We start from the raw sequence: 22,459 nt of genomic DNA on the forward strand, positions 1-22,459 counted from the left end.
ACTAACAAAACATAATCATTCCAACAAATAATGACTATAATGACCGATAAATCAACATCCCATCTACCTTTGTTGTATTTGATTACTGTTCGATACATCTAACATGAATGACATAAAAACACACATCATTTGTGTGCTTTGATATGAAACGGTAGCCTTTTCTCTTGGGGGAGAACCAGAAGAAAGAGGAGACAAATCAATATAACCCTGACCTGCAACTGATTCCTGAAGACGTGATTGTGTGTGTGTGTGTGTGTGTGTGTGTGTGTGTGTGTGTGTGTGTGTGTGTGTGTGTGTGTGTGTGTGTGTGTGTGTGTGTGTGTGTGTGTGTGTGTGTGTGTGTGTGTGTGTGAGAATGTCTACAAGTTGTGTGCATGCATGTTTGCGTGTGCGTGTGTGTGGTGTCGACAGATCAGCCAGCCCCAGAGGACTGATTAATCTGTAGCGCTGTGTATGGGACTGATGATGTGCTTGTCTCTTTGTCTTGATCCCCATATCCCTCACACACACTCTCTCTCTCTCTCTCTCTCTCATCAACCTAATTAACATCGACCCACCAATAACATCCAATTCTCGCAGTAGAGTAATAAATGTTCACTTATGATGAGGCATGAAATAGGTCCATCATAAGGGGATCAATAATGCCAACGACAACAGCAACATAAGATACACCATCCACCACACGTTGAGAGACAGAGACACCGACACAGAAAACCAAGCAGTCAACGCCTTACTAATACACTTGCAACAGCCTCTCACATATTCTTCATATCCTACATATAGCATGGGTCATCTACTGTGGATTGTCCAGCAGACGTACACACGGAAATACAACGCCACACACAACCATCACATCGTCGACTGTACTAAATGAAGGAAAACGGAGAGCGATTGCAATTGCTTAAAGCGGAGCGATGAGATATCGAGCGTGTGAATGGAGCCCCCTGCTGAGCAGTCTACCCTGCTATTGTGTGGAGTGAACCCAAGCAGCCTCAAGTCGGCTAAAGCCCCAGTAAACAAGGTGGTGAGAAGAGTTAAACGTCTCTTTTGTTACTGTTCATTCTGGTACCTTTTTTCTCCTGGCTCTGCTCTTGGTTCTCTTCTGATGTAGTTTCCATGGTTGCTTTTATCCCATCCACCAAAAATGCTTCCTTTCAGCAGAATTTTCTCCTCCTATCTCGCTTGCTCTCCTCCACTCACTCTCGCGCTCTCTTTTTTTCTCCCTCCCTCTCTCTCTCTCTCTCTCTCTCTTGCACGTTCCCTCGCTCCTTGCTCTCTCTCTCTCTCTCTCTCTCTCGTGCTGCCCTGACTGAAGCACAGCTTCCGAGTATATCACAGTTCCTTTCCAAGATGCAGAGGTCTTGTCGGATGATATTTGGTTGTAGCTTAGAGGTCCAGAAGCAACGCTGCCAGCTAGCCTAATGCTCCACCATACGTCTCTTGAGATTCCACTTTCCCAGGAAGTCTGCTTTATTTACACTGACTGTTTGGTCATTTAGTCTGTGTAGCTATGGAACTACTTGTCGCATCAACCATACACCTCACTCACACACACATCGACCCCCCCTGCTCAACCCACATAGACACTCCCTCCTCTGAGGCGTCTCGGGCTCAGGGAGGCGCATCATGAATGACAATTAGGGGGCTGCTCGCCCTGCCTGCCTGGTAAGAATGGACTGGTTACATCACAGGAGTAGATGTGTGTGGGAGAGTAGGGACCCCCTCCCTTGGCTGCTGGGGGGCTCCACTGGATGAAAGCCCCACTCTGTTTTGTGTGCTGCTGGGAGAGAATGGGGGAGAATGCATGTCAGCACACAATCTCCAGCCTCTCTTTCCCATCCGACCACAGTTAAAGGGGGAGGGGGAGGGTGGGAGTTTGGGGGAGAGGGGCAGGCCACTGATTTGCACCATATGCCCCCTGCTCCCGTGGCATACATTCACAACCTCTGAACGCTGTCTCCCCTCCATCTGGTAACTTTTAACTCCCACATAAAAGCACACAAGAAAAGGTGGATGATCCCTCTCCTCCGAACAAGCACAAGGAGCATCTCCGGTGTTTGTACGGGTGAAAGAGGAAATCCCGGGAGAAAATGGGCGAAAGAGAAAGAAAAAAACATGGAACTGTAGAGGCATTAGGAAATAGAAGGAGAGAGAGAGAAGTGAAGAAGAGGCTGAGAAAGGATGCCTGAAATTATGAGAGGGAGAAACAGAGAGGGAAAGAAAAGACTCAGCTAGAGATAGAAACAGAGACAGATAGAGATAAAAACAGAAATACAGAGAGATAGAAACAGAGAGAAACAGAAGTAGAAACAGAGACAGATAGCAATGGAAACAGACAGATAGAGATAAAAACAGAGAGACAGATAGAGATAGAAACAGAGACAGAGATATAGAAACAGAGAGACAGACAGAGATAGAAACAGAGCGACAGATAGAGATAGAAACAGAGAGACAGATAGAGATAGAAACAGAGAGACAGATAGAGATAGAAACAGAAAGACAGATAGAGATAGAAACAGAGAGACAGATAGAGATAGAAACAGAAAGACAGATAGAGATAGAAACAGAGAGACAGATAGAGATAGAAACAGAAAGACAGATAGAGATAGAAACAGAGAGACAGACAGAGATAGAAACAGAAAGACAGATAGAGATAGAAACAGAGAGACAGATAGAGATAGAAACAGAAAGACAGATAGAGATAGAAACAGAAAGACAGATAGAGATAGAAACAGAAAGACAGATAGAGATAGAAACAGAGAGACAGATAGAGATAGAAACAGAGAGACAGATAGAGATAGAAACAGAAAGACAGATAGAGATAGAAACAGAAAGACAGATAGAGATAGAAACAGAGGGACAGATAGAGATAGAAACAGAAAGACAGATAGAGATAGAAACAGAGAGACAGATAGAGATAGAAACAGAGCAACAGATAGAGATAGAAACAGAGAGACAGATAGAGATAGAAACAGAGAGACAGATAGAGATAGAAACAGAGAGACAGATAGAGATAGAAACAGAGAGACAGATAGAGATAGAAACAGAGAGACAGATAGAGATAGAAACAGAAAGACAGATAGAGATATAAACAGAAAGACAGATAGAGATAGAAACAGAAAGACAGATAGAGATAGAAACAGAAAGACAGATAGAGATAGAAACAGAAAGACAGATAGAGATAAAAACAGAGAGACAGATAGAGATAGAAACAGAAAGACAGATAGAGATATAAACAGAAAGACAGATAGAGATAGAAACAGAAAGACAGCTAGAGATAGGAACAGAGAGACAACAGAGAAACAGCAGCCAGACACAGAGATAGAGAGACAAGGAGACAACAAGAGAGATGGCCAGAGACAGACAGGGACAGAGATAGAGAAACAAGGAGACAACAGGAGAGATGGCCAGAGACAGACAGGGACAGAGATAGAGAAACAAGGAGACAACAGGAGAGATGACCAGAGACAGACAGGGACAGAGATAGAGAGACAAGGAGACAACAAGAGAGATGACCAGGACATATAGAGACAGAGAGAGGAGTCTTGGTGAGAGGCTGTGTTTGTTTATCTGAATCGGTCTGGGTCTGGGGAGAGTCCTGAGGCATGCTAATGAGAGAGTCATCATTGAGTGTGGAGCCCTGCTGCTGGAGTGCTGGTAAAGTGGGGTCTTCTCACGGATTCCACACCACAGAGAGGAGGGGGAGCAGCGGGAGAGAAGAGGAGAGGGGAGCCTCAGGGGTCAGGGAAGTGAACTTAGCAGGGGTCTCACAACAACAAACGCTAGGCTGCACAGATCTGCAAGCTTTTTCATTTACCTCCCCTATAAAACCTAAAGAGTTGACGTCATCGTTTGAAGAAGGAAAAAAACTGTCAGAACATGAGTATGGCTAACTACATCTAAAGCTAATTCTTCATGAGCAAAATCTCATAAGATAGAAATGCAGGTTTGCACTTTACATGTGAGGATGACAAAGATTTAGCTCTGTGGTGATTTGGATGTGACTTGATGCTAATTGATATAAGTGGTTCATTTGAGGCTTGGCATTATGGTGAACCTTGTAATTATCCAATTAAATAGATTGTGAGAACTGCAGAGCGAACAAATGAATGATGATGACAATCATGTCCCTCCCTGTCGACAGTCAGCTCTTCTTTCTCTGGCCAAGAGATAGAGTTCAGTTCTCTCTTTTGGAGATACAGTAGAACTCCCCATGAGAATTCATCTCCTTCACTCTCTCTTATACCTTTCATACCAAGATGTTTTTTTCCCGCCAACTTTACCATGCCACCAACGGTTTGACACCTTTTCTTTATATCTGAAAGGAATTGCCAGCAACAAAGCCTGTACTTTTATTTTCCGCCAACCGACCCAGCCATGATTGAGGTAATGTATTTAAAAGTCTTGCCAACCCCTCAGCATAAACGTCGCCTTTCATCTTACCGTCTTTGGCACACATTGAATTATGAACATTCTACTTGTCCTTGTCAACCACAAAGCTTCACAGAATGTTTTTCTCTCGCACCATTTAAATGTATGTACAGTTCTGTCCTTGAAATGTTTGCGTCAGTTGTCACAGAAATGCTTTGGCATTTAGCCTGGGGAAATGCACACTGCCATTTAATTTTTTTTAATTTTTTTTTACTTTGACAGGTAAATATCTAAAGGCCCTTATATTTAGCAAATACATGATGGGTTAATATGCATACATTTCTAACTTAAACTACAAATCAGTAGGCTGTCTTCAGCCAAAATAACTGTTGGGGAGTTTCAAAGATGAGACAGTGTGCGATGTGATCACATCCAACGTGGATCAAAAAAGCAACTTTCTGAAATCAGCCTACAAATGAGGACATGGGCTCTGTTTCAAAATACAACTTTTTTTTGTCACATGACCACGCTTCCACATGTTCTTGACATTGAAGTTAGAATGTGTTCAATAAATATTATTTCAATTTTCTTCTGTTATATTCCTTTATATTAATTCTTACAATAAAATATAGGCCATAAGTGTGTTGATCGTGATCAGGGCAGTGGAATGTAGGCTAAGTGTGTCTCTTGTCTGTTTTAAAAAATAACTATTGATTTCATTTGCATGGTGCAGCAGACCAGTAACATAATAAACTCAAAATATACTATTCTGTTCTTTTGAAAATACATTTGATTAGTCATAATGTTTCTTAAGACCTGCATAGTGTATAAACAAATTAATAATGGATTTATTTGCCTAACCAGCTCGTATAATTACCATAACATAGGCTATCCAACAACATTTTGAGTAGCCAACAGGAAGAAACAAGGCCATTATTTACAAATTATTTACAAGTAGGCTATGTATGGCAAGCTGCTAGCTTTCAGGTTATCGTGACAACAGTTGCAATCACAGGGTCCAAGTTGAATGCCTCTTGCTCCTTCCCGGCACAAGAATGAGGTAAAAATAGGTCTGTGTGAAATAAAGGCAACATACCGGCCGTGTCCAAATACCCATACTTACGTCCTAAATAGTAGGCCGTTTGAGTATGCGAAAAAATTATAGTTTTATAGTATTTTATTTGAACATGTGGATTGTTTTAGTTTTGTAGGCTAAGCTACCTATTTAATTATGTAATTTATGGATCAAGCCTAAGCAGTCATTCTGATCTCGTTCCCAATGATCAGTTCTTTAGTTTATTATGTTGCTATCCAGCGGTTCTGAATTTGCGATGCACTCGACTGTGCAATAGCCTTTTGATTTGAACTTTTGAAAAATGTTGGTGTGTATACTAGGCTACTTAATTTAATTGATATATGTTTCAGCACTTTCTCTACCCTTAGCCTTGTTCTGAACACCTCCAAAACAAAGGTCATGTGGTTTACTAAGAAGAATGCCCCTCTCCTCACAGGTGTGATTACTACCTCTAAAGGTTTAGAGCTTGAGGTAGTCACCTCATACAAGTACTTGGGAGTATGGCTAGACGGTACACTGTCCTTCTCTCAGCACATATCAAAGCTGCAGGCTAAAGTTAAATCTAGACTTGGTTTCCTCTATCGTAATCGCTCCTCTTTCACCCCAGGTGCCAAACTAACCCTGATTCAGATGACCATCCTACCCATGGTAGATTACGGAGGCATAATTTATAGATCGGCAGGTAAGGGTGCTCTCGAGCAGCTAGATGTTCTTTACCATTCGGACATCAGATTTGCCACCAATGCTCCTTATAGGACACATCACTGCACTCTATACTCCTCTGTAAACTGGTCATCTCTTTATACCCGTCTCAAGACCCACTGGTTGATGCTTATTTATAAAACCCTCTTAGACCTCACTCCCCCGTATCTGAGATATCTACTGCAGCCCTCATCCTCCACATACAACACCCGTTCTGCCAGTCACATTCTGTTAAAGGTCCCCAAAGTACACACATCCCTGGGCCGCTCCTCTTTTCAGTTCACTGCAGCTTGCGACCAGAACGAGCTGCAACAAACACTCAAACTGGACAATTTTATCTCAATCTCTTCATTCAAAGACTCAATCATGGACACTCTTACTGACAGTTGTGGCTGCTTTGCTTGATGTATTGTTGTGTCTATCTTCTTGCCCTTTGTGCTGTTGTCTGTGCCCAATACCATGTTTTGTGCTGCTACCATGTTGTTTTTCTACCATGTTGTTGTCATGTTGTGTTGCTACCATGCTGTGTTGTCATGTGTTGCTGCCTTGCTAGGTTGTTGTCTTAGGTCTCTCTTTATGTTGTGTTGTCTCTCTTGTCGTCCGGGTTTGGCCGGTGTAGGCCGCCATTGTAAATAAACATTTGTTCTTAACTGACTTGCCTAGTTAAATAAAGGTTAAATAAATAAATAAAGTCAAATACTGCGTTGCGGCTGTGGCATACAGCATACTTTTTACTAAACGGTACATGTTAAATAGTATGCGATGATGAGTACATAGTATGCAGTTTAATATGTGGTACACTAGTATGGTTATTCGGACACAGCCACCGTAAATCCTATGTGAAAGCAGTCTCTCTCTCTCTCCCTCTCTCTCTCTCTGTGTGTGTGTCTCCCCCTGGCCAAATAGGGCTTTGTTTAATCAGGTCATCAGCAGTTGACTGTTGTTTTAACATAAATCATCCTAAATATGTAATGTTATGCAGCAAAGATCGTCATTGTTTTATTACTTTTGCATGCACAAACGCTACATCTCTGGCCACTGTTGAAACGATCGCATTCTAAAGCATCTAAATTACATTTCAGAATGCTATTTTTCCGAAGAACTGCCAATTTCACTCAAGACAAGATCTGAACAGGGAAACATCATTTGCTCAAGTTCATGTTTATTGTCCTAGGGTATGCTGCAGCAAATCAATTCCTATTTCCACCAGAGAAAACATTAGCGAGAAAAGAGGCCAGATCTTGGAAGAGAAAAAAAACACAAAAGAATGGCCTGTGTAACCCTGACTGTGAGGATATTGCACTTTTCTGTAAGTACCAGCTTCCAGACATTAACTCCCTCCCTTTTACGTTCCACATTCAAACCACATGTCTCTATCCTTATTGTATTCTAACACCACAAACATGTTTGTGGACTTCAGGACATTTCAGAGGCAGAAAATGAACAGTTGGAGTAATTATGGTACAAACTATCGCGGTGCACAAGTTGATATGATATAAATATAACATCAGCCTGAAATGTTAATGTGTGTTTATCTTCATAAAGCATGGATAGCTTTCCATGAGAACAATCTCAACACTACCAAATATGTATCTCTGGCTGAAACATGATAGCCATTGAGATCCCCAAACACTACTTTGACTGCCTGAATGACTGTGAGAAGATCAGTCGGCCGTACTTGACAAAGCAGGACGTCACTGCGTACTCAGTACCAGTGTTAAGAGTGTGTACCAGCCCCCTTGTCAAGGGCACAATCTGAACGCTGATGAAGCACAGTAGAATGCAGGGAGCTGCACTGTGGCTCAATCATTATGGCTCAGTCATTGTGGCTCAGTCATTGTGGCTCAGTCATTATGGCGTGAGACTGGCCCTGAATGCTCCCTGAGTGCTCACTCACCCGTGAAGACCTGTGCCCTGCTTGGCCCATACAGAGGAAGGCGTTCTCATGGACCAAGGAGTTCCCAAGCCTTAAGCCTATGGCCTCAGCCTCGACACCATTCATTCATACACACTAACAACAGAACAGGCTCAGACTCAACATACTATCTCCTTTTACTGGGACTGGAGACTGGGTAAGGGAAGGTGGGACGGGGCGCAGGGAGTTGTGAACATCCTGTCCCTTGTTTATGACAGACAGGACAGGGAAAAATAAAGTTTGATGAGTTGTGAGTTATGTGGTGTAGCAGGCCAGCGTGGAAATATTCATTTTGGTAGACTTTTATGCCAGGAAACCATGAAGCAGGCTTCGGTTGGCGATAACCCCAGATAACTTCACGCCACAGTAGACTGTGTCACTTTTTGGGAGGACTTCCTAAGTCAACATGCTCTATATTTCTGACGTCATGGTTGGCATGCTGCACCATCCATTATGTCATTGATTTGTTATGCATATCCATTCTGTTGTTTGTTGACCCATTTAATGTGAGTGGCTCCACAAGAACAAAGGCAGTTGAAATGCAACACATATAACATTGAGCCCTGTAGTTTATCTAGCTGAACAAGTCTCAACCTACCACTTATAGTTAGCCTAGTGTGCAGCGCACACATACATTGAGTCTACAAAACATTAAAAACACACGCTCTTTCCATGGCATAGACTGACCAGGTGAAAGCTATGATCCCTTACTGATGTCACTTGTTAAATTCATTTATTTACCTAGGCAAGTCAGTTAAAAAGAAATTCTTATTTTCAATGACAGCCTGGAACAGTGGGTTAACTGCCTTGCTCAAGGGTAGTACAACAGAGTTTTACATTGTCAGCTCGGGGATTCGATCTTGCAACCTTTCGGTTACTAGTCCAAAGCTCTAACCACTAGGTTACCTGCCGCCCACTACAGTCAACGTAGATGAAGGGGAGACAGGTTAAAGATGGATTTTTAAGCCTTGAGACAATTGAGACATGGATTGTGGATGTGTGCCATTCAGCGGGTGAATGGGCAAGACAAAAGTTTTAAGTGCCTTTGAACAGGGTATGATAGTAGGCGCCAGGCGCATGGGTTTGTGTCAAGAACTACAACACTGCTGTTTTTTTCATGCTCATGTTTCCCGTGTGTATCAAGACTGGTCCACCACCCAAAGGACATCCACCAAACTTGACACAACTGTGGGAAATATTGTAGTCGACATGGGCCAGCATCCCTGTGGAACGCTTTTGACTCCTTGCAGAGTCTATGCCCCGACAAATTGAGGCTGTTCTGAGGATAAAAGGGGGAAAAAAATCACTCAATATTAGGAAGGTGTTCCTAATGTTTGAAATACTCAGTGTATGTACCAAACCCATAACAAAATGCAGTCCAAATGTCCATGTAAAGGAGACCTTGCTAAGGTCTTTAAGAAAGCATTATTCAACTTGTATGCTTCCAATTAACCCCAGGAGTGTAGCTAATGTTGCCCAGTCATTGTTCTAATGGTCTGATGTACCGTCTGAGGCCCTTGAACCTACCTCCTCTGGGAAATACCTCTCTTTTATTGCTGAAAAACTGCTGTTTAAGAACAACTGTCCTCATTCATTACAGAGAGATTCATGTAGGGAAGAGGATATAACAACAGGCTTTCTGTCAGTAATGAGCCTCATTAAGGCAACGGGCTAGGACAAATGTACAACTCGCAACTGAATGGACATAATTGAAATACAATCATAGTTTGAAAACATTGTTTACCTCTTCACTTATGAAAATATTTGAGCTTACAGTAAAACTGACATGCTAGCTATAACAACTGATTTGATCAAGTCAACTTTGTAAACTAAAAGTATTGCATACAAGGATTTGCAAAGAAAACCTCACAGAGTGAATTTAGAATCAAGTGACGCTAAATGGACAGACAAGATTTAAACGAGGGTCTCTAAAGTTCAAACTTACACAAATCCACAACTAAAGGACTGGGGAAATAAATTCCCTTCACACAACACCATGTTGTTTACACCTCAAGGTGGTAGCCTTTGAATGCTGATCAAAAACACATGGAATATGTCCAAACTCCTTCAACTGCTTGAGGGGACACTTCAGGGGCCACAGTTTGATATATTGTTAACCTCTTGCAAACAAACCACAGGGTCATTGTGTGGTGCATCACAAGTCTCTTCATGCATACCAACACATTAGGCATTTTGTGCTTTAAAACTCCAGTAGCCTGACAGGCGTTGTTGACACCATGTCAACATGTTGGCTGTGTTTGAAAGTTCATCACCTTAGCTAACCTTAGCTATCTTCTTCATAGATACTATGCTTCTCTTTAGAAACCCATATCTACTGAAGTTAGTTTGATGTTTGACACACTACTCATTGTGTTGTTCTCTCTGGTCTAGGAGACATTCTCTGCCTGGTGTAATTGCTAGCTAGTGTTTGACTAAATAATCCCCCGGACCTCTGACTCAGTGCTTCTCAAATTGCATGTTTGCGTTGCTGTCGTTTTAGGTCTGGGAGAAGGAAGAAGAGAAGGGGAGAAGCCACACTGGGGGATGCCTGGCAGCCATGTTTCGCCTCTCATGTGACTTTACACTCCCAGAGCTGGCACCTCCAGCGGGCCTTTGGGATTGGCTGTGGTGAGCAGCACCAGATGTTTCATATTACCCGTGCTTCCTGTCTGTTCCACCTTGGAAACTGCCATCAGGCTTGAAGAGCCATTGGCTGGGCAGAATGCAGATAGCGAAGAGAATGAAAGCCTCAAGACGTTGTCTTCATTTTAACGCTGCCACCAGGACAAGGCTGGGTTATAACTGCGTACATATACAGTTGAAGTCGGAAGTTTACATACACCTTTGCCAAATACATTTAAACTCAGTTTATCACAATTCCTGACATTTAATCAAGTAAGAATTTCATGTCTTAGGTCAGTTAGGATCACCACTTTATTTTAAGAATGTGAAATGTCAGAATAATAGTAGAGAAAATGATTTATTTCAGCTTTTATTTCTTTCATCACATTCCCAGTGGGTCAGAAGTTTACATACACTCAATTAGTATTTGGTAGCATTGCCTTTAAATTGTTTAACTTGGGTCAAACATTTCGGGTAGCCTTCCAAAAGCTTCCCACAATAAATTGGGTGAATTTTGGCCCATTCCTCCTGACCGAGCTGGTGTAACTGAGTCAGGCTTGTAGGCCTCCTTGCTCACACATGCTTTTTCAATTTTCTATAGGATTGAGGTCAGGGCTTTGTGATGGCCACTCCAATACGTTGACTTTGTTGTCCTTAAGTCATTTTGCCACAACTTTTGAAGTATGCTTGGGGTCATTGTCCATTAGGAAGACCCATTTGCTACCAAGCTTTAACTTCCTGACTGATGTCTTGAGATGTTGCTTCAATATATCCACCAGTCCCTCCTGCAGCAAAGCACCCCCACAACATGATTCTGCCATCCCCGTGCTTCACTGTTGGGATGGTGTTCTTCGGCTTGCAAGTCTCCCCCTTTTTCCTCCAAACATAACGATGGTCATTATGGCCAAACAGTTCTATTTTTGTTTCATCAGACCAAAGGACATTTCTCCAAAAAGTACAAACTTTGTCCCCATGTGCAGTTGCAAACCGTAGTCTGGCTTTTTTATGGCGGTTTTGGAGCAGTGGCTTCTTCCTTGCTCAACGGCCTTTCAGGTTATGTCGATATAGGACTCGTTTTACTGTGGATATAGATACTTTTGTACCTGTTTCCTCCAGCATTTTCACAAGGTCCTTTGCTGTTGTTCTGGGATCGATTTGCACTTTTCACACCAAAGTACGTTCATCTCTATGAGACAGAATGCGTCTCCTTCCTGAGCGGTATGATGGCTGCGTGGTCCCATGGTGTTTATACTTGCGTACTATTGTTTGTACAGATGAATGTGGTACCTTCAGGCATTTGGAAATTGCTCCCAAGGCTGAACCAGACTTGTGGAGGTCTACAATTTTTTTTCTGAGGTCTTGGCTGATTTCTTTTGATTTTCCCATGATGTCAAGCAAAGAGGCACTGAGTTTGAAGGTAGGCCTTGAAATAAATCCACAGGTATACCTCCAATTGAATCAAATTATGTCAATTAGCCTATCAGAAGCTTCTAACGCCATCATTTTCTGTAATTTTCCAAGCTGTTTAAAGGCACAGTCAACTTAGTGTATGTAAACTTCTGACCCACCGGAATTGTGATACAGTGAATTATAAGTGAAATAATCTGTCTGTAAACAATTGTTGGAAAAATGACTTGTGTCATACACAAAGTAGATGTCCTAACCAACTTGCCAAAACTATAGTTCGTTAACAAGAAATTTGTGGAGTAGTTGAAAAAACGAGTTTTAATGACTCCAACCTAAGTGTATGTAAACTTCAACTGTATATATATATATATATATATATATATATATATATATATATATATATATATATATATATATTTAAAAAAAATTATGAGACGCAGTTTACAGCGCTTTGGTAATGCAGTTGTTTCCAAGTAGAATGAAACCATCTCGTTTGGCTCCTTTTCTAAGTAAATGGGCCTGTTGACATTCTTCAATGGAGTGTAGAAGACTGTTCTCTACTCAAAGTGAAAAGACAAGGGATCCTTGACTTGTGCCTCTGGCCTGGACAAGGCTCTTTGTGGTAAAAGCGACGCTTATCAAGTCAATTAGCAAGTAGCGAGGTATACATGTAGCTCTCCAAGATCAGGTCCAGATGACATGGACGGACCATACTACTTATAGATATGTCCCGTTGGCCTATATGTACTGTATGTTTATAGTTTTGAAAGAATACGAACCAGTAAGACTCTCTCGTTACCCCAGAAAATATGGGCCACTAGAAAAATGTGGGTTGTAAATCAAAACAAAACACATCACTATGGCTCACAGGGGTAAACACAGCTCATTCAATAATTATTCTGGAATAAAAGAAACCACTAATAGCAGCATTTGGAATGACATTTTCCACTCCACAGGCGAGCCATGGGTTCCTTTCTCTGCTCAGCAACCATTCCATCTTCTCCAGAAAGGTCTGAGAGTTATTTAAACCGGAGAGGGAGGGAGGCTCTTCTCAGAGAAAAGGTCATGAACAGGTCATGAACAGAACTCTTAAAAAGCAATTGGCACAACCCTCTTTGTTCCCAAGTGACAATAACAAACTGTATTTGACATTGAGCAGTACAGAAAAAAAAATGGTGCTACAATTCTGCTTTTAGAATAACAGCTCTATCCTAGCCTGGTACTATACTGTACAGTAGCCAAGTCTTCTATCATTGTCTTTGACTAAAATACAAACAGGCTGATCACCAGGCTAGATCAACCCTTTTAGAGAAACTGTTTCCAGGTGTATGCTCTCTGTGTGTCTGAAAACTCATTTGGTATGGGCATTAGTCAGGCAGCCGCACAGGTGGATGAAATCCCTCTAATCTGAGTCAATCTGTCCCCTCCATTCCTCACTGTGCCTGCCTGCCTGCCTGCCTGCCTGCCTGCCTATCCCTCCCTCCCTCCCTCCCTCCCTCCCTCCCTCCCTCCAAGGGGAAGAGAGGGACACATTGACACATCACAGCCCTGCTAATAAAGCTCTAAGTCTCCGTGATGACAAACGATAATGGAACTGAAATTGCACCCACTTGTTCTGCTGATCTATAATTTCAAAGAAGACAGAGAAGACTCAATACGCTCAGATCTGAAGTGTGTGCTGTTCATTGGCGCTGGACCGTACACAGCATGGAACAGAACCTCACCTCTGTGAACTTAATCTCCTAAATACAATGTTCATCATCATAAGCCTTTTAAATTTAACCCAGCACAAGGTTCATGGTACTGCTACTTGTATCATAAATAATTCAAAAACTCATTGCTGTAATTACTCAGCAGTAAACACTAATATTACCAGCCATCTGCTGTATCTCCATCATGAGAATACTGTGTTACTTGACTCTTGAATACTGTTTTCTTGCCCTCTTTATGCTACTTTCTCACGTCTCAGTACATCTGAACATGTCCTTCAGGCAACGAGAGGCACACAAACTTGACATTGTTAGCCAGCCATGTGAATAACCTCAGACTTGAGAAATCAACAGTGTACATGAATATTCATTAGTAACAACAGCTGCTCCTATAGAATTCAATATAAAAGTGCTGGAATTGAATGGATAAGTAGGCCTACCTCGCTATCTATGAGAAGGTTAGTATGGATCATACAGTTTGGCCATTGCCTGTGGCCAAGGAATTATAATGCATGTAATATTCCTTGCATGTATGAAAGCATGAGGTTGCTCATACTCTAAATTTCATATAAGCCTGTATTCGATTAAGGGCAAAAATATGCTTATTGTTCAGATACTATCTCAAAGAAAAGTGCTTTACTTGTGTCCCAACAGTTTCTAATGAGACTATAATCACTTTCCAGAAGTTCCCATGCTGCAGCTGCTATGATTGTGCATGACATTATCTATGATCAGGTCTTTAATTTTGCTACTTGTCACACAGGGGATAGGGACATGCACGAGAGTACACGCTCAAGCACGCACACACACACACACACACACACACACACACACACACACACACACACACACACACACACACACACACACACACACACACACACACACACACACACACACAATGGAGACATAATGAAACACAGAGACAAAACTCTCAGGCTAATCTTGGGGGTTTCCCATGACCACCCCCTACTCCCTCCTCCTCCCTCCTTCTCTCACAGCTGCTGGGAGCTCTTTCTCTTCCAGCGGTCTCCGTATCGGCATACCTATTGTCTCCAGCATCACGCTGCCAACCTCTCACCCCTGACCCAACAGTTTACCCTACTCTAACTCCAGGGCTCGAGGCTCCCAGACATCTTTAACACGGGGACCTCCTTCTCCATTCAGCCCAGCCAGAGCTCCCCCCTCTCTCTCTCTCGCTCTATCTCCACAGGCCAGGCATCTAAAGGAGTGTCAGGATTCATCAGCAGCGCTATGACAACAGAGGAATGGATGAGGCAGCTCGCTTTAATGCCTTTGTTCTGCCACGCAGCACTCCTAACCCTCCTAACCCGGCTATGTGAGCTATGATCTGCGTCCTGGAGCTGGATCCTGGAAGGACAAAGACATGCTGCAACCTGAACTTGGCATTTCCACCCAGCTGCTGGCCTCAGGCACCAACCAGGAGATGTGTTGACCAGTTATCCTTTATTCAATTCTGACTAAGTGAATATAGGGTCACAAGTGTTGTAAGATGAAGATGGAAACTAATCTATTTTAGTAATAGTATTGGGCATTAACATTGACCTGTAAGGGAGTGGGTCATTCCATTACTCTACACAGAAAATTCTCCAGTGTTATTTTTTTAAAGTAATGAACACTGAAAGTGTTAAATCAACACTGAAAGTGTTGAGTATGTGGACCAAAATACTCCGTGTTAAGTGAACACACTGCTTAGAGTAAAGCCTTATTCAAATATTTCCCGGAGTGCCCTGCCTTTCGAGTAAATTGTAGAGTTAACACCTATGACTGTATTTGTTAGTGACAGCATGGTTGTTGCATTCACCCATTCACTTATCACTGTAGTGGTACCCTGTAAGGTCATCCTTTGTACCTTTAGTTATAAGTGCATAATTGTGCCCCAGTTCATACAGGACTGCAAGTAGGGTCCCAAAATTCCCACGTTTTATTTTGTTTTTACACTGGATAATTTCCGGGCCAATTGGTATGCCTAAGGAGAGGTAGAGTAGAGGGAGCAGTGAAAACACAGACTGTGGATGACCCATTTATGCCAGCATCAGCCTCTGTACTGTACTTCTAAATGTCTCCTGCTCTCAGCTGTAGCTGAATGTGTACATTAAACCATCCTGAAGGACAAAACACAGTTTCAACCAACTGTTTGGTATATCTTCATGTGAAAAATAATAGACATCATTTTATAGACACTATAGACTGCAAGCTGAATTCCAATCTCCAACTGCTCGGCTCATGCATCTGACAGTGCATACTTTAATATGTTCTGAAGCCATGTTATTCCTCATTAGATTCACCCGTCCAATTGTGAACCACAGACGACAAACACAGACGTCCCTCAATTCTAGTGCCAATAGCCAAACATCAGATCTAAAAACATAGCAAATTTTCGTCCCATTTTTTTATGTTCAGAAAAAAACTGACCATAGCTGAAAAGCCAGCCAGGCAACTTGAACAGATTTCGTTAAGCCTAAATGAAACCAGCAGCTTTGAACTTGGTCAAGTCAAATAGATGACGCCACACACACACACACACACACACACACACACACACACACACACACACACACACACACACACACACACACACACACACACACACACACACACACACACACACACACACACACACACACACACACACACACACACACACACTGACGTCTCACCCTGTTCATAAAGCAGTGAGTATGGCACGAGGAGAGAGGAAACACTGAATCCTACTTCTCATGTACATCTGGTTAATAAGGTCCACTATTCCCAATACGGTTCTACAAAGCTCTTTAATTGGTCCCAACCCTGTTTGGGTAACAGTAAACCAGGAAGCTGGTCGCTCCCTCTGTTCCAGATGTTCTCTCTCCTTCACTGCCTTATTTTTTCATCTCAGCTGTGGCCTCTCTATTGTTACAGCATTAGTTTCTTATAGAGCAGATGTCCGACATTAAAATGAATTATGAGACATAGCAGCAGTTTAAATATCATACAGCACCGCTAACTCCTCTCCCCTGGTCTCCCTTGGTCTGTGTTGCTCACTGAACACAGTTACGGGGTCAAGTTGTTTTTCAGACAGGAACATCTGGGATTTCCTCTCCCAGGCCCTGAAGCTCCATTCCCATTGACATTCTCTTAGTCCAGGGCTTTGCAGCTCTCACACTGCTCTCAATGCTTTCACTTCTCATTTCCTCATAAATGAACTAGAAGGATACAAAATCCTCTCAGCTTAAATACTGTCCCATTGTCACGATCGTCGTAAGAACTGGACCAAGGCGCAGCGTACGTAGCGTTCCACATCTTTATTATAAGTGAAACCTCAGCAAATACAAAACAATAAACGAACAATCGAAACGTGACGTTCTGGAGTGCTCACAAAAAAAGATCCCACAAAACACAGTGGGGAAATGGCTGCCTAAATATGATCCCCAATCAGAGACAACGATAAACAGCTGCCTCTGATTGGGAACCATACCAGGCCAACATAGAAATAGAATAACCTAGATTACCCACCCTAGTCACACCCCGACCTAACCAACATAGAGAATAAAAGGCTCTCTATGGTCAGGGCGTGACACCCATAAACCAAAGAACCATAGCGATGCTAGCTAGACACCAGCAAAAATGCTTCCGGTATAGTTTGGTAAAGATATAAATGTTACCAATAATATTGATAATTCTTTACCAGCCAACACACCAGATATCTTTCTACATCTCTCATATTTGTGTTGAGAGAATATGAGGCTCAGTCATGCGTCTAGATACTGTAAACTACATTCTTTATTCCAATTTTTCAATCCCCAAACAGTCTTAGCGGCAAATGTGATCCCTGGATACACAAGCTAATGGGTTTCCTGCAGCTGTCGCTTTATCCAGACAGAATGCTCAGCTATTCCGGATATTTTCATCTGCTGGGCATAGGTGTCTTCTATGTCTATCAAGATAATCCTAGGAGGATGACAGGTGGACAATGTGAGCTTGACTCAGAGCCTTCATTCATTCCACAGGAAAAGCATTCCTAGCGGAAGAATTTGGCTAACACGGTCAACGCTCTGAGACACTGGTTCCATAGTCACATGCATTAGAATCACAGTGAGCTGACTGGGGGGGATCATCATGTGTACATTCTGTAACATCCAAGAATATTATTCAATTAAAAGGAGTTAGGCAATGTGTGTACATGATGACCTTTTGGAATAGTTCAACTGATTTATCTCTTGAATGTGTCTTTGAATAGCAGTGATCAATTATGATTGGATTATAAGGACGTTGGTCGAACTCGTGTCTTTTCATTTGACATCTTTTCGTAAACATTGAACATTTGTACAGTGTTTGGGGGTTGGAACTTGCTTGATTGGACTTGATAAATATTAAACGGAGTTCTCTTTATTCACATAAAACGAGTCAAATGAATAAGATATCACTCTATTGGGCAATTAGCAAATTCCATCAGAATGCCAGAAGCAGTATCCATCCACAGCTATGCAACAGGTAAACACCACCAGATACTTGGGTGTTAAACCAGATCTCACAAAAGTATTATTTTTCATGTTGTCCTGAAGAGGCCCAGAGGAAGTATGAGAGGGTTACTTTAGTTTGCATTTAAAAGTCTGCTCGATACAGCGTACCCTTTTGGCTGCATGTGAATGGCCCAGGGCAGGCCAGTATGCCTCTTCATATGGTGAACACTTCTTAACGCTGCACTGGGGGAACCCCAGATGCCTTTGTCTTACGGTTGTTTAGCAGCAGCGCTAAAGGAGCCGAGCACAAAGAGCTATCTGTGAAGTTGTTGAATATTCTCCATGGGCACCTGGCCAACAGGCTGGTCCTACAGCCTCCTTCTGTAATTTTGCTTTCACATAGGATTCACAGTATGTTGCCTGTAAAAACAATTGGTCAATGTTTCTTTTAAACAGCCCTATTTTTACCTCTTTCTTCTGGACATTCTCTTTTTATATAGTCATTGATTTAGCAGGGAAGGAGCAAGAGACATTCAACTTTGACCCTGTTGTTGTGATCCTTGTCATGGTAACCTGAGAGCTGTAGTTTCTATTCCCCTATTTAAATTCTGACGTTCCACTGCTTTCATTTCTTCACATTCACAACGGTAAGTTAGCAGCTTGTCATAGCCTACTTGTAAATAATTAGTAATTAATGACCTTGCATTTTCCTGTTATGGTGAATAAAAAGTTGGCTACTCAAAACATGCTACGTTCTGGTAATTATATGAGCAGGCTAGACAAAGAAATCCATTATTAATTTGTTCATGCAGGTCCTAAAAAACATTATAAGACTAATCAAATGTATTTTCAAAATAATAGAATAGCATATTTTGAGTTTATGTTACTGGTCTGCTGCACCATGCAAATTAAATCAATAGTTATGTTTTTTAAACAGACAAGAGACACACTTAGCCTACATTCCACTGCCCTGATCACAATCAACACACATATGGCCTATATTTTATTGTAAGAATTAATATAAAGGAATATAACAGAATAAAATTGAAATAATATTTGGAACCGCATTAGAATCTGCTCTGTTCGATCATGTACAGAATAAAAAAATCTGACCTGGATGAAACTCTGTAGGATGATTTCAGAAAGTAGCTTTTTTGATCCATGTTGGATGTGATCACAAAATCGCACACCTTCTTTGCTTTCAAATTCCCCAACAGCTATCTGGCTGATGACAGATAGCTTACTAGCGATTTGTAGTTTAAGTTAGAAATGTATGCATATTAAGTATTTAAACTGCAATATGTAACTTTTTGGGCAACCCAACCAAATTCACATAGAAATGTGTGCTATAGATCTGTCTTTCTCTGTGAAAGCAAGTCTAAGAAGTGGTAGATCTGTTCTATGTGCGCTATTTCTATGCTTCCCGTTCTTTGTTTCGTTTTTGCATCTTTTACTTCCAGTTTTGTACATCAGCCTCAAACTTGAAAATGCTATTTTTTGGTTATGGAAAACATATTTCACAGCAGTTTAGATGGTACAATGATTATCTACACTATACTTGCTTGTTTTGTCACAACATGTGTTACTGAAATTAGCCGATTTATTCACATTTTTGCAACCAGGAAATGGCGGAGCGATGGTGCGCTTCTATGTTTTGTAGTAAAACAAAATAGAGAAAGATAAGTGTTTCCAATGACATCATTGGTGTGCATCGTATGATTCTAAACAATTATGAGTAGGCATTGCCTAGTAATTTGGTTAATGATGTCATTGGAAACGCTTATCTTTCTCTATGTTTTTTACTACAAAACATAGCAACGCGCCATTTTCACAACAGTATGTTGATGTTGGGGTGTTGCTGGAGATGAAGCCTTTAAATACCTGACGAAGATCTGAAGATCCGTTTCAAATCGAAAAGCGGTGAATTGGGAGCTTTAACAGTGTGCGGGCCTTCTTGTTCTGTACTAGTATTCTTTATTAGCCCAGCACCTATGTTTTTAAGGATGTGCGTATGACCACAAACTTGCCTTTAAATATTTACCCATCAAAAAACCCATCAAAAAATATGAAATGGCAGTGTGCATTTCCCCCAGGCTAAATTACAAAGCATTTCTGCGACAATAGACAAGAACAGCTCATGGACAGAACTACATACATTTAAATGGAGAGAGAAAATGCATTAAAAGCATTTCTGTGGCCGACAAGGACAAGTTTGATGTCAGACAACAATAGAATGTTCATAATTCAATGTGTGCCAAAGACGGTAAGATGAAAGGCGTGGGGTTGGCGGGACCACAATCATGGCTTGGTTGGTTGGCAGTAATAAAAGTACAGGTTTTGTTGCAATAAAGAAAAGGTGTCAAAAAGTTGGTGGCATGATAAAGTAAGCGGAAAAACGTCTAGGTATATAACAGTCCTCCACCACCACAATACATTCCCAGTCTCCCACGGCGTAATGTATTCTGGGGATATTTTCTCTCTGGCTCTCTGCAGATGACCCTGGAGAGAATTAGCTGGAATCTCCAAATCATTTGGACTCACTTTAACTCTGTTGCTGCTACCCTAACTGCCATCCACAGTCAAACAGTTCTTTATTCATTTTTTTATGTATCCATAAAAAGCAAAGACTGAACTGAACTAAAATACAAACAAAACAGATCAAGGCTACAACATGAGAAGTTCAGGCGGTGGTTTTGAACAAGGTCAGAAGACAATGAGAGATACTGACCGCAGTATGTTGAAGTGTGTTGAATGGCTCCAATATTTCACTTGAGCTCTCACTGTTGACAGCAAAATCACCACAAAGTGTCTGCCAGTTGTCTGTTTCAGGCACATTATAAAATGGAAGGTCAAAGATTATTGGGGCTCCTTTGGTCCTATTGGATTTTATTTCGTTATTTTGCTTTCTCTGCAGAGATACAGTAAGATGTCGTACTCGTATCATTAAAATACTATTGCTCCCACAAAATTAAGATCCAACAAATCCAAAGGAAGTAGTCTGTCTTGTTAATTGCATCTTTGACTACACTATCACTAACCCCCATCTGGCCCTCTGACCTACTAGCTAATTCACTGGCCCAGATCCTGATCTAGTACAGCAGGGTTGGGGCCTCTGGGTTACTAGGATAGGAAATGGTGTCACAACCTACAGATACCTCTGCCCCCTGTTATCAGTAGCTAGGCATGATGCTGTCTATCACTATATACCAATTATGTCAAGCCACTATTCCTGACCCTGAAACAAAGTGACTGTTTTGCCCTAGCCTATATACTTTATGATCTGTGTAGGCTATTTGTTTAACCGAAGCTTGGCAATAGTTCTGGGTCATGTTGGAAATGGTTATTGATTTCCGTCGCATCGATACAGTCCCCAAGCGTAGGCTGGACAGAGGAGAGTGTATCAGAAAGTAAATGGTGTGTTGGTGTCATGGAAAATGTGTGTGTGTCTCTCTCTCTCTCTCTCTCTCTCTCTCTCTCTCTCTCTCTCTCTCTCCAGTGTTGTGTACTTTGATTTGGGCAGCATGCAGCAGTGCATGATGCACTACAGTGGCTTGTTCAATGAGGATGTAAATGCACATCAGTACTGTATCGGTCTGTGGCCCACTGTCTGCTTTTGTGTCGGTCTGTGGCCCACTGTCTGCTTTTGTGTCGGTCTGTGGCCCACTGTCTGCTTTTGTGTCGGTCTGTGGCCCACTGTCTGCTTTTGTGTCGGTCTGTGGCCCACTGTCTGCTTTGTGTCGGTCTGTGGTCCACTGTCTGCTTTTATGTCGGTCTATGGCTACTGTCTGCTTTTGTGTCCATCTGTGGCCGACTGTCTACTTTTGTGTCCATCTGTGGCCCACGGTCTGCTTTGTGTCGGTCTGTGGTCCACTGTCTGCTTTTATGTCTGTCTGTGGCTACTGTCTGCCTTTTGTCTATCTGTGCCCCAATGTCTGCTTTTGTGTCGGTCTGTGGCCCACTGTCTGCCTTTTGTCTATCTGTACCCCAATGTCTGCTTTTGTGTCGGTCTGTGGCCCACTGTCTGCTTTTGTGTCGGTTTGTGGCTGACTGTCTGATTTTGTGTCGGTCTGTGGCCCACTGTCTGCTTTTGTGTCGGTCTGTGGCCCACTGTCTGCTTTTGTGTCGGTCTGTGGCTAACTGCCTGCTTTTGTGTCGGTCTGTGGCCCACTGTCGGCTTTCACCCAGGCCTTCTGGA

The 22,459-nt window shown here is 42.1% G+C and overlaps 1 protein-coding gene across 4 annotated transcripts in view; it reads right to left on the bottom strand.

Annotated features, from left to right (window-relative positions):
* Window positions 1-22,459, bottom strand: part of gpm6bb (glycoprotein M6Bb) — a 50,441-nt gene that overhangs the window by 22,526 nt on the left and 5,456 nt on the right. Inside the window, exon 1 of one of the 4 annotated variants that reach the window (XM_014164392.3) lies at window positions 1,070-1,366. The exons of 2 other annotated variants lie outside the window; for them this stretch is intronic. In XM_014164392.3, the coding sequence (XP_014019867.1) occupies window positions 1,070-1,118 (49 nt within the window). In that variant the 5' untranslated portion in view covers window positions 1,119-1,366. Of the gene's footprint in view, window positions 1-1,069; window positions 1,368-22,459 lie in introns of those variants that run through there. One more of the 4 variants, XM_014164394.3, reaches the window with a different exon arrangement.

Source organism: Salmo salar, chromosome 21 (assembly GCF_965601325.2).
Source record: "Salmo salar chromosome 21, fSalSal1, whole genome shotgun sequence".
Taxonomy (NCBI): Eukaryota; Metazoa; Chordata; class Actinopteri; order Salmoniformes; family Salmonidae; genus Salmo; species Salmo salar.